Below are 12,474 nucleotides of genomic sequence, written 5' to 3' on the forward strand. Positions count from 1 at the left end.
TGAGGAATTCCAATCGAATATATAGCGGGTGATTGTGGGTTCTCCACAACTACCTTAAGTTCTCATTAGCTTAATAGCAAGAGATGGATTGGAGTGGAAATGATTGTTAACTATGATCTTCGAATGTAGTTTCTTCAGTGTTGAGATATCTGGTTATTCATCTAATATCCGACCACACAAATCTCTAATTATATTTGTTTTGTCTTGCAATGTTTGTGGAGTTAAGAGAATGAAATTTGAAGTTTGAAGTTGCTTAGAAGTTGAAAAATGGCGGGAAAGGAGCATGGAGTCAGGTAAGGCTCTAATTAGTTTAAAAATGTTGAAATTGGGGTTCACGACATATGTTTGGTATAGTTATGGGTTGTCTATGAGGTGTTTCATTGTGAGATGGAGCTAAGATCCATTATCCTCAATTGACCTAAAACCCTTACTATACATGTCGCTCACCAGCTAATCTCACAGATCGTTTGATGGGCTAGGCAATCTCTTAAACCCAAAAAAAAAATTAGGATTGCTTCTATTGCCACACCAACTTCTGCTAACGCCATGCCAAATATTTATTTCTTTGGTAATTTACATATGAATTGGGGTGGCATTAGTAAAAGTTGGTGTGCCATCTTTAACTATTGATTTATTTGGAAAAAATAATCTAGAAAGTAGAAACGCTGCACAGCCAGAAGTGGTTAGTGCAAATTCAATAATGCACAAATAAAGCTAAAAAAGATCCACTAAATTGATATTTATTTTTACCCATTTGACCAAATTACTCGTATATCCAATCATCATCGAAGCCTTATCCCAAAGAGTTCGGTTGTTTGAACGAATATTGTTCCTTCATTCAACTATGTCTAGAACTACATAACAACGCCCTCTGTAATTAAAGTGTGTTCATATCCACTTTCACAACTCATGACTCACTATGGCCATTTCATATAAAGTTATCAAAGGAGGATTTTCGACAATAGCCCTCGATGGTAATCAGGACACTAGGGCAATGGTGATGGTTTTAGCAGCAAAAAAGCAAATCAAAGGAAATGCAAAGCAAACAAACGAATCCATGGCAGCTGAACTTTGAGCTTGTACATTGCTCAGTCTAATTGGAAACATGGGAGCTTGTACAACAGAAAATTAATACTAGTATTCTAAAGAGAAATTAAAATCTCTGAGCCCCTTTACTGTAATTTATCTATGGACCCAAGAAAGGGAAGCCACATAAGAGATTTTATTAGTTAGCTTGAATGCAAATCTGCAGACCGGATATGAGACCAGTATTCTTTGACGAGCTGCGCAAATAGTGAATCCTCTCTCTTCATCAACTTCATCGGCTCATCGTACTCCACCAATTTTCCTGAAAAGCAAATGAAACATATATTCGAGACTTTCAAACTTCTGCCCAGACATTCAGCCAGTTTGGTCCACAACCATATGCAATGAAACTCACCATCACTGATGGCAAGCACCATTGTGCAGTCCATCACTGTTGGAATTCTGTGGGCCACTGTGATCACAGTGCAATCTGTGAATTCTGTCCTTATGGTTTTTTGGAGAATCGAATCTGTTGCATTGTCAATGGATGCTGTCGCTTCATCCAGCACCAATATTCTGCTTCTCCTCAAAAGAGCACGGCCCAAACAAAATAATTGTCGCTGTCCCATGCTCCAATTGGATCCATCTTCAACAACTGCAATATCAAGTTGTTTTTTGGGACTACTAGTCAAAACAAAAGCAACACCACAAACTTAAAATCTTACCCAAAGCATCCAAACCCTCTTCTTTCTCTTGTACAGCTTCTTGAAGCTGACATTTCCCAAGAACCTACCAAACAAGCATAAGAAACTGTATTAGTTATCTACTACAACTGGCGTTCATGGCAATTTATATTTTAATAAATAAAATGCAAAGATGTCCATGTTCAAATGTGCAAGTGAGCACATCTCAAGAATCAAACTGTTGGAATCACATATCATTTAACTCACACTGTTGGTCAAGCAGGATTCAAGACCATGGATCAGTCAATAATCTAAGCAAAAGTTCAACTATTACGATGCTGGATCCACGGGACAAGAACTCGCAAGACCATTAACATTGGCGGTTTATGAGCTATTATAACTTATCCTAATATTAAGCACAAAGCATAAAACTGATCAAATAATACCTCCCATATTTCGTGGTCAGTATGTTGGGATAACGGATCCAGATTGTATCTCACAGTCCCATTGAAAAGAGTAGGATCTTGAGGTATGATTCCAAAACGAGACCTCAGATCATGAAGTCCGATTGTTGAGATGTCAAGGTCGTCTATAATAATTTTTCCCCCTGCAGGCTCTACAAGGCGAAACAAAGCACCGATAAGAGTTGTCTTCCCACTACCGGTCCTGCCAACAATCCCAATCTTGTGCCCCCCTTCAAATGTGCAAGAGATCCCTCGGAGGACAAGTGGAGTATCGGGCCTATATCTAATCTGTTTGACACCAGTTTCCATGTTAATTATGTATAATGAAGCACCAATTCATGTAAACTAATATAAGAAGTGCAATTCATGCACACACACATACATACCTTCAAATTATGAATCTCCACTCTGCCAACAGCAGGCCAACTGGACGGGGAACGCTTCTCTACTATGACTTCTGGGGCTTCAGGAGGAATGTGCATGTATTGGTGTAGCCTTTCAACAGAAATGATGTAGTTGGCTAATGTGCATTGGTTTTGAATAGAGAACACGAGGGACATATTTAATGAAAGACCATACGAAAATGCCATCCCAATATATCCTGCCATCAGAAGATTGGTAGCCAAAGGTTCATTAGCCAACCTAATTTGCAAGAATATGTCGTTGGCAGGGGCAGAACTATGAATTTACCCATGTGGGGGCAATTAAAAAGGGAACAGTTTTTTGTGGGGGCAACTAAGAGGGTAAATTTTTTTGGGGGCAATATAAGTTGCAATGGCTCATAATTTTCTTGACTTTTAAGATTTTTGTGGGGGCAAGTGCCCCCACTGCCCCCAATGTAAATCCACCCCTGGTCGTTGGTTATATTATATTCTACCAATTTCTGCTTATATAACCGTATAAAATTTCAAATTGAAGTACACACAAGAAGTATGCAAATGAAAAAAGAAAGAATTGATAGCTATAGTAGAAGACAACTTAACCCACCAGCACCAAAAGTTCCCCGTGGCAGCAAAACCATGGCAAGTGCAGAGGAGGAAATGACAATGGCACTCAGAATTTCTAAACGCTGTATCAACCACTCATTTGCTGAAAAATTGTGGAAAAAAGGACTAGCATTTGTGTCGATGAGCTCCAAATTCTTATCAAAGAATCGATCTTCCTCCTCGAAAGCTCTGATTGTCATTGATCCTGCTATGCTTTCGGCAAGATGGTTTGCTAACATAGATTTAGTTGTGCCGTTGATTCGCATCAATTCTTTTGCAGAAGCAAAGTAGTATCTCTGTTTGATAAAAAGAAACACAGTTTTTTGTTCAGAAAACGGAAACAGAATAACAAAAATTCTCAGAAACTGTTCTCTTGCCCCTGCCATATACTCACCACACATCCAGCGTTTGTGTGATAGAGCTATCTATGAGATCTTCTAAGCCAAAAACTGGCCTGATCATAAGAACATAATCACCTAAAAGTATCCATTTATCATATTTTCTAGTAAAATCCAGATGAAATACCCATTCAGCTGGATTGGATTTTTGCCAAAAGAATCATCATGGAAGCTGTGTTGCCATGGTGTCAAGATATACTCATCAATGCGAGTCGTGTATATGACGGGCAGTGAATACTGCATCATCAACTCAATTTTGATCTAAATATTCCACTTAAGTGAAAAACTTGCAAGAACTATGTGTATTACCTGTAAGCATATAACCAAAAAAATCATCGGAATGGAGACGAACAAGACTTGCCAGGTAACAACAGCCAATACTCCGAGATTGGCATATGTATTCATGGTGGTCCCAACACAAAAAACTAAGCTGAATGGGACATCTAGATCGACAATACTCAAATCAGAAGAGACCTGTACAAAAAACATAGAAAGATAAGACATGTAAAGATCTAGAACATAATATGTCGTCAAGTCTTAGTTAGGAGAATCTTACCCGACTCAGTATCCTTCCCAAAGGTGTAGAGTCGTAAAAAGCCATTGGTGCACGGAAAAGAGAGTTCAGTAGCTGAGAAAATAAAGACTTCGATGACTGGAGACTCAAAGCAACTACAGACAGAGATCTAGCAAACAATATCACTATCGCAACAACTCCTATCGACAAGTACACAACGATCAGTCGCAATTCGCTAACATGAGGGTTCTGAACATTAGCAGCCATCCAAGTATTCTGTAATATATTTGCAGTCACAAATATGAGGTGAGAGATACATCCAAAGAAAAAGTAAAAGAAGCCAATTCTCTGATTTAGATACTGTTTGTAAGGCTTCAGACCCATATCTCCTATTTCTCTCTCCTCTTGTTTAATCAACTGATCTCCTATCGATGTTTTCAACTGTTTGTCAGTATGAGTCTTGATCTCCCTGATAGAGGTTTCAGGTCTCCTGGGAGAAACAATGTGAGTGAGCCTTTCGGGTCCAGCTGTATCCTTGTGTGCATTAACAAGGACTTGAAATTCTTGACTAGTAGCCAATAACAGATGATAAGTCGCAGAACTTAGGATTTCCCCATCCGACATTAACTGTCAACAAAATAAAACATATTTCAATATGCCGGTTTAGAATAAGAGATTGCTTCATGATATTAATGGGAAAATATTAAGAGTAAATTTCGACACTTTAAGGTTGCAAGATTTGAATTGTAAACTTACCACAACAGAATCAAATGCAGGAAGGAAATCGACTTGATGGGTCACAAGTAAGACGGTCTTCCCTGCCAAAGCTCCCATTACATATTCCTGCCACAACCCAAATTAGCTCTCACTGGAATAAAATAGGCATAGAAGTAATAATTTCCATGAGGAAGAGAATTGATAGAGTACGTTAAATAGGCTCGTAGCAGTATGAGCATCAACTGCACTAAATGGATCATCCAAGAGATATATATCTGCGTCCTGATAAAGTGCACGGGCAAGTTGAACACGCTGCTTCTGACCACCACTAAGATTAACTCCTCTTTCTCCTATTTCAGTGAGGTCACCAAAGGGTGTCATCTCAAGGTCTTTTATCAGGGAACACCTTTCTAGTGTTTCTTGGTACCTTTGCTTATCAAACACAGAGCCAAATAAAATATTTTCTCGTATTGTTCCTGTCTGTATCCATGCCATTTGAGAAACATAGGCAATCTCTCCGTAAACATTAATCTGTAAAATCAAGAAACAGAGCCATGTTACTCATCTATGATCATTCAGATTCTTCACTTAGAGGGGAACTGAGTTCGATATGTACATTATTTGAAATAGGATACCAGATTAACATACAACTATGGTAATATAAAATTGCATAATAAAACCAACATGTTTTACTTGATCAGAAAATTGATATATTTTCGATTATCAGCTATGAAAGAGGAAAAAAAATGGGGTGGGTATTAAGAACTTGCCGTGCCCTCGGTGGTTGGAACCTCGCCAAGAATTGCCGCTAAAAGGGTTGATTTACCTGAGCCAACCTCTCCACAGATAGCCACCTTTTCACCAGGTTTAACATGTAGGTTTATATTTCTTAGGGTGGGTTTCGATAGATTCTCTACCCATGAAATATTCGCGGACTTGATACAAATGGCATGCTTGAGTTCCTCCATATTGCACTTCTGCCTTACAGTTCTACTCTCCAACTCTGGTGCCTCCAAAAACTCTACTATCCGTGTTAATGCAACCTTTGCTTGAATGACCACTGCAATAACATCAGGGATTGAGCTCACTGGGTCTTGAATCAGGCGTAAAGTGGCTACGAAAGTAAAAACATTACTGGCATTTAGAGGAAATCCAAGCAAGTAACATCCACTAAAAGTAGCAGCCGAGACCAAGAGTGGTGATGACCAAAATAGCAAGAGATGGTATGCTCTCCGCAGCTGCACTGCCGACAACCAGTTGTACTCCACATTCCTCAATCCTTCAATAACATTTTTGAAGTGTGTCTCCCATGCATACAGCTTCAACACTTTCATGTTCACAAGAGCCTCTCCCATGGCCTTAAGCCTCTCATCCTGAGCTACCATGAGCTTAGTTTGGAACTTATGCTGTAGCTTGGCCAATGGAGTATTACAGAGCACGGTGAGTACAATTACAATCATGGCTGCAATCGTTGCAAGTCCGACAGCATGGACAAGTATCACTAATGCAATACAAAGCTGGAGGCTTGTGGTCCATGTCTGATGAAACCAAAAGGGGAATTCTCCTATTCTATATGCATCAACCGTAACATAGTTCATAATCTCGCCACCTGAATGCACAACCTTAGCAGCATTAGAGAGTCGCAATTGCTTCCTATAAATTGCTGCTGAAAGCAAAGACCTTACTTGAATACCGACAAGTCTACTTCGGAAGTACCATTGTCTTTGGGATATGGATTCTAAACATTTTGCAAAGAACAATGTTATGGCTAATACATAACCTTCATATTTAAAAGCTTCATTCCCTTCAGCAACCTCGATGAAGGCATTAAGAAGGAGAGGACCCATTGACAAGGTTATCACCTTAAGCAATGCAAATAACCCAGAAGTTAAAATTCCTTTCCATTGGCACGAAACCATCGTCCACAAAATCGACGGTTGGGTCGATGGTCTGGTTTGTTTTTCTTTGTTAAATTTCTCCATAAAAAATGAGTAACACTTTTTCGCTCGATCTGCCTCACGCAACCGAGGAATGTCTTCATCCTCAAGGGTTTTGTCCTTACCCTTCTTCATTAACGGATTCAACCACCAAAACGACATTCTACTGAAAAATCCAGCTTTCGCAAATGGAGTTACATTACTATCAGAAGTAATTTTACTATTTCCAGTTTCTTCACCACTCAAAGGTGTGTAAAGAGAAGCACCATTGATGATTTGTCCATTTTCCTCAAACTTGTATTCCTTATAAGCACACAATAGCACTAGAACTGATCCTGGCAAAGTTAAAACATCTAGAATCATCTTAACCGATACTTCTTCACCTGCAATTGCAATTACAAGCGACAAAACACATAGAGTTCCTGCAAAAAGGCAGGCTACTATCGACCAAAGCCTCACGAAGGATTTTGGAAGCCATCTTCCCTTGAGACTCATTGTTAAACCAAGAAACAACCAAGTGAAGCCCTGAAGTAACACCACTAACCACCAATGTAGCGGTAAGATCGTCTCCACATTTCTCAATTTCTCTTCCACAATCCAAATTCCCAAACCCAAGTACACTAGACCCAAACAGCCATTGAAAATTGCAGAAAGTAGCTCCAACGGGTAAAACCGTTGGGAACAATTTTGAATCTGAATTGTTCTGGACGAGGACTTGGTAACAAGATTGAGTAAGAACATGAGGAAGAGCAGGACATCGACACAAATGACAAAGACATGGTTGATACATGAAGAAGGATTGGTGATGGATACAAAACCAGAACCACATGATACTCCACCACAATCAGATTCCCCACAAAAGACAGTCCAGAGATCCTCCATGATTGTTTTTCTCTCTTGGCCTTCCAAATTCTACAACAAAAAGCAACTCTCTAGTGAAAAAGATTTGAACTTTAAGGAATTAATCATATATAACAAGGTAAGAATGTGAGAGAAAGATTAAAAGTAGAACTTCATCAGTTCATTGTTCACCCTGTAAGAAAAACTTGAGAAGTAAAACTCCAAATTGAACAAAAAATAATAAAAACAGAGTAATAAACCGGATAAAAAAAATCAAAATATTGATGTTTTACTGGAAACAGAGAAGTGAATCGGATTCAAATTTCTCCATGAAGTAGGAAACTCGATTGCTCTACATTTCAGTTAATTTGATTAGTGAAAAGTTTTTCATTTATGTACGGAGCTTATAAGGAATTAAGGCTCACATGATCGAAGAAATGGATCAAAAGCGATGACCTTTAACACGTTATATAACTCAAATTTTCCGGATCCGTTTCGTTCTTCTACCCCCGAAAAGAGGATTTTTTTACATTAAAAAACAGTTTCAGGGCTAATATTTCTGCAAAAGAACTCAATCAAATCAGCACAAGCTCAAAAGCTGGTCAGAGAGAGAACAAATTGGATTTCTCACCAAACCGAAAACTTCGGCTTCCGAAACCGTTTCAAAACTGAAACAAAAGACAAGACACTCCGTTTCCGGATCCGAAACACCGAAACGTGAAGTTTCGGTGTTTATGATCGTAACAGAAGCAGTAGAAGCAAAGCCCGAAGCAGAAGACAAGAAACAAAAACGAAGATTATTTATAGAACCACATATACTTAGTTATATGTGGATCAGGATGCATGTACACATATATTTTTTCTCATATATCCGCAACGTTTTTTTTTTATGTCGTATCTAGATTAAAAGTTTCGAGCTGATTTTTTGTAAGGTGAGGATGATCTCTATGATAAAAAAAAAAAAATCACCCTCATCAAAACTCAGTTCAATCCAAAACTCTTAATCCCATAAAAAGTGATTTATCAAAAAAATCAACCAACCACAATTCTCCAACTTATAAATATGAAATTAAAAATTTTATAATTAACTAAATTTTAATGAAGATGATCTCCTCGTCATAAAGATGATTCTCACACGTAATAATGTAATATAATAAGAAGTTTTCATGATCATCCATCGCTCTACACCGTCATCGATAGCTGATTCACATTCCAATGGTTGAACGTCGGGGTCGACCCAGTTCATTGATACAAATCTACATCTATTGTTGTTGATGAGGAGATACGTTGGATCCGAACTACCAAAGTGTCAGACAAGAATGACTTATATTATTACATAATAATCAGGATGACGTGGCAGCCGATGGACATATATATAGTGTTTGCATGAAGATTGGCTTTTGTGTTGGACTTTTGTATAATTAAGGTCCAAATTTTTATTCTTCCCTCTTACAAGAAATTGATAAAATATTCAAGTCCCAGCATAAGTCAAGTAAGTGGTGACAAATATACACTCATAGTATGAATAAAAAATATACACTCACGAATGCACGCGGTCATGGTAAGCGGCTGGGTATGAGGCTGACATGGCAAGAACACATAATCGTAGATTGGTTTTATCGGGATACACAAAAAAAGATATGTGATTATATGTCCTTGCCAAGAAAAATATAGAAAAAGATATTTGATATTAAAAAAAATGTTACGAATTACAACCAAACAAGCATGCCTTTTTATACGTTTATGTAACAAATTGTCTCATAACGAGTTGGTATACAACTTGGCACGGTTGGGGCATGCTAAATACACCTAGCACTAGTTAGGGGTGCACATTTTACCTGAAACCCAAGTTTATTGAACAAGATCGAGATCGAAAATTTTCTATTCAAATTTAATTTTCACATCCGAAAATCAGATCAAACCAAATGGAGAACTAAATACCTAAAATCGAAATGATAAAACTTTTTTTTTAATTAAAAATAATAATAATAATAACAAAAAAAGTGAAATCTCTCTCTCTCTCTCTCTCTCCCTCCCTCCCTCCCTCCCTCATTAGATTGTGGGAGAAAAAGTGAAATCTCTCCCTTCCCCCCATTCATTATTTTCTTTATTTCTATTAAATTTAAGTTATATAGTTTACTTTATACAAGTTATATCATAAGTTATATAATTATTTATAAGTTTATATTAGTTATTTACAAATTTATATAAGTAAAAATTCAAAATTCAAAAATGTCTGGTTCTAATCCGAACCAATTTTGAACCCGAAAATACTTGTTTAATTAGGTTCTTGTCGTTGAAACAAAACCTGAATCCCTTTAGTTCGATTTGGGTAAACCCGAATGAGCACCCCTAGGATTAGTCAAATGAGTCACTATGCACCTTATGTCGTGTAAGTTACCATTATATGTCATTAAAAATTATACTTTACCATTGTGTGATGGTTATAAACCTGCCTACAACACATCATTTTCAAGTATTATATGTGTTGAATATATATTTTCCTCCACTTTTAGTTGTGTCATACCCTAATTAAGTCTTGTGTTCCTCTTATATTCATAGTTCACCCCTTCTCCATCAGATCGATCTTTTGGGGTAAATGATTTGTAAACATGATGTCAGAGCAAGCATTTATCTCCTCCACATCACCCAATTCATATCTTCACGTGCTTTGGCCCAATCCAACTCACACATGAGGGGGGCGTGTTGAGTTTAATCTCACGTATTAGATTCTCATTGCCTTGTCTCTCTCCTTATAAGCTCCTAGGCTTCTTCACTCATTGCCAATTGATTTTGAGTTGGACCCCCAAAATTTATCATGGTTGGTTCGTATAAATCACAGGTTCAAATTGTTCAACCCTTATGATTGAGGAGGAGTGTTGAGTGTATATTTTCCTCCACTCTCGGGTGTATCATACCCTAATTAAATTCAGTGACCCTCTTATATTTTTAGTTCTCCCCTTCTCCATACATCAGATCGATCTTTGGGGCTTAATGGTTTATCAATAGTACGTCTACACAAATTATCATCGCAAAGAGCACACATGCTTTTTCTTTCATATCCAACAAATACTTCACATAGTTTAATGATATGGTTGACTGTCCCCCTAGTTAAAAAAACATTACTTCTTAAGAAATCTTAATAGGGGATGTCATCTCAATAATTATGACAAGATTGGGGCTGATTTAGTAGTATCCCACTAAGTTTTGGGGGAATATTTGAGGCACAACTTGATTTCCCCAACATAGATGAGAGATTATTTGCTCACCGATTTTTTCCTCACAAATTTCACTCCGGCATACACCAAGCCTAACAAGGGTAATTTTATAAATATGATTGGTCGATCCCAAATCATGTCAAAATCTGTGACGAAAAAGTTTGTGAGCAAAAAAAAATAAAATAAAAGAATCACAAAAAATGTACCCTTTTGAGTTCCAAAAATAATTTTCTTATATTTTTCTTGATCAACTTTAGGTTTAAAGGTTGAAGGGGATAAAATCTTAAGGTTAAAGATGAGGGTAAATTTTTTTATCCTAAATGTCAAGAACAATCTAATTTTGCTTTTGAAACCAATATTCAAATTGACTTTAATCTGATAAATTTTGAGAATCACTTTCTTACAAAAATCCTTCTTTCATTTGATTTCTTTTAAGCAGTCACAATCCAAATCCCATCTATTCCATGTAGCAAGTCAGCTCAAGTTTGATAAGAGGTTGTTGATGAGGGACATTTACATCATTTTTTGTTAGTCCCCCAAAGAAGATTGTAATCAAGAATTGGCCATGGATTTAATGATGAAAATCTTTCTACTATTTGAGAATTTATTAAAAATATATACTTCATAATTGAATCATTGGTGAGAAGATCAACAAAATTATACTTACTAATTGTAGTGAACTCCCATTATTAAACCAATTTATTTGTGTAGAAATAGTTTTGATGATGGTACCACTAATTGTCACATTATTGTAGGCAAATTATAAAGTATAGAGAAAAAAGAAGACCGGCATTTTAAGAAATATTTCTTTTCCAAACCTTGATGGACCCATAGACATGTCTCATTTATTTCGTGGTCAATTAAATTAAACGAGGTGGGCAAAACCTGAGAGAATATACCACGTGGCATAATCGGTATTACACATTCCTCTACCAAACCATCAAATAAAGTTATTGTTTTTCATCGAAAAGTTATGTATGAGTTAAAATTAGACAGGTTTGGCCCACCTCATTCAATTAAATTAAACGAGGTGGGCCAAACCTAAGAAAATATATCACGTGGCATAATTGGTATTGAAGTCCAAACATTCCTCTACCAAACCACCAAGTAAAGTTGTTTTTTTTTTTTCTAAAAATTATGTATGAGTTAAAATTAGAGAGATTTATTGAGTGAGAAATTATATTGACACGCTAAAAAAACTCTAAGAGCCCTCTAATTTTTAGGGACACCTCTAAAAATTCTAAAAATGTTATGCGCACCACTCCCATCTCCAACGATTCCAACGACTTAGGCAAGGGGGAGGAGGAGAAGAAGAAAACCAGAGAAAGAGAGAGAGATCGAAAGAGGAGGAGGGGAAGGAAACAAAAAACATAGAGAGAGAGATCACAAGAGGAGCAGAGAAGGAAGAAGAAGAAGAAGAAAGGAAAAGAAAAGGGAGAGAGTGAGGAGGAGGAGGAGAAGATTTTGGCTTGTGATTGGTTTCCTATGTATTGGTTCGCCGGAGAAGACAAGGGTACCCCTTAAAAAAAAGGTCAATTTATTTTTTTCAACTTGGTCCGCCTTTGGAGATTGTGGCATGTCAAAATTTTCCTTACCAAACAGATCTATATGTTGCAATTTTATTACAAAAACTCCCTTACTTTATCAAGTTTGTTACTTTATCAAACCTTAACTTTGTAAGATTTCAAATC

General features: G+C 37.1%; 1 protein-coding gene across 2 annotated transcripts; it reads right to left on the reverse strand.

The window, feature by feature from the left end:
• Window positions 1–1,039: 1,039 nt before the first annotated feature.
• LOC147389892 (ABC transporter C family member 10-like) lies at window positions 1,040–7,754 on the reverse strand. 2 transcript variants are annotated; one of them, XM_086418231.1, is made up of 12 exons: window positions 5,924–7,754; window positions 5,559–5,848; window positions 4,999–5,319; window positions 4,828–4,914; window positions 4,114–4,698; window positions 3,867–4,031; window positions 3,161–3,455; window positions 2,560–2,774; window positions 2,156–2,461; window positions 1,752–1,815; window positions 1,442–1,681; window positions 1,040–1,348 (listed from the first exon to the last, which is right to left on the reverse strand). In XM_086418231.1, exons 1-12 carry the CDS (start codon window positions 7,605–7,607, stop codon window positions 1,230–1,232), a joined length of 4,371 nt encoding a protein of 1,456 aa, XP_086274357.1. In that variant the 5' UTR covers window positions 7,608–7,754; the 3' UTR covers window positions 1,040–1,229. The 2 variants fall into 2 exon arrangements, with proteins under 2 accessions (XP_086274357.1, XP_086274356.1); XM_086418230.1 differs by having other exon boundaries at window positions 5,559–7,754.
• Between the last annotated feature and the right edge of the window lie 4,720 nt (window positions 7,755–12,474).

The sequence above is a fragment of the Akebia trifoliata genome, chromosome 12, assembly GCF_017979445.1.
Source record: "Akebia trifoliata isolate Shusen 1 chromosome 12, ASM1797944v1, whole genome shotgun sequence".
NCBI classification, from domain to species: Eukaryota; Viridiplantae; Streptophyta; class Magnoliopsida; order Ranunculales; family Lardizabalaceae; genus Akebia; species Akebia trifoliata.

What these genes read in the sequence shown, in the direction of transcription:
- LOC147389892 (XM_086418230.1), bottom strand. Translation starts at nt 7,607, where the DNA reads ATGGAGGATCTCTGGACTGTCTTTTGTGGGGAATCTGATTGTGGTGGA. An exon ending in ACGGGGAACTTTTGGTGCTG is followed by an intron (nt 2,775 to 3,160) that starts GTGGGTTAAGTT and finishes TTCTGATGGCAG; the next exon opens with GATATATTGGGATGGCATTT. An exon ending in AGAGGGTTTGGATGCTTTGG is followed by an intron (nt 1,682 to 1,751) that starts GTAAGATTTTAA and finishes TTGATATTGCAG; the next exon opens with TTGTTGAAGATGGATCCAAT.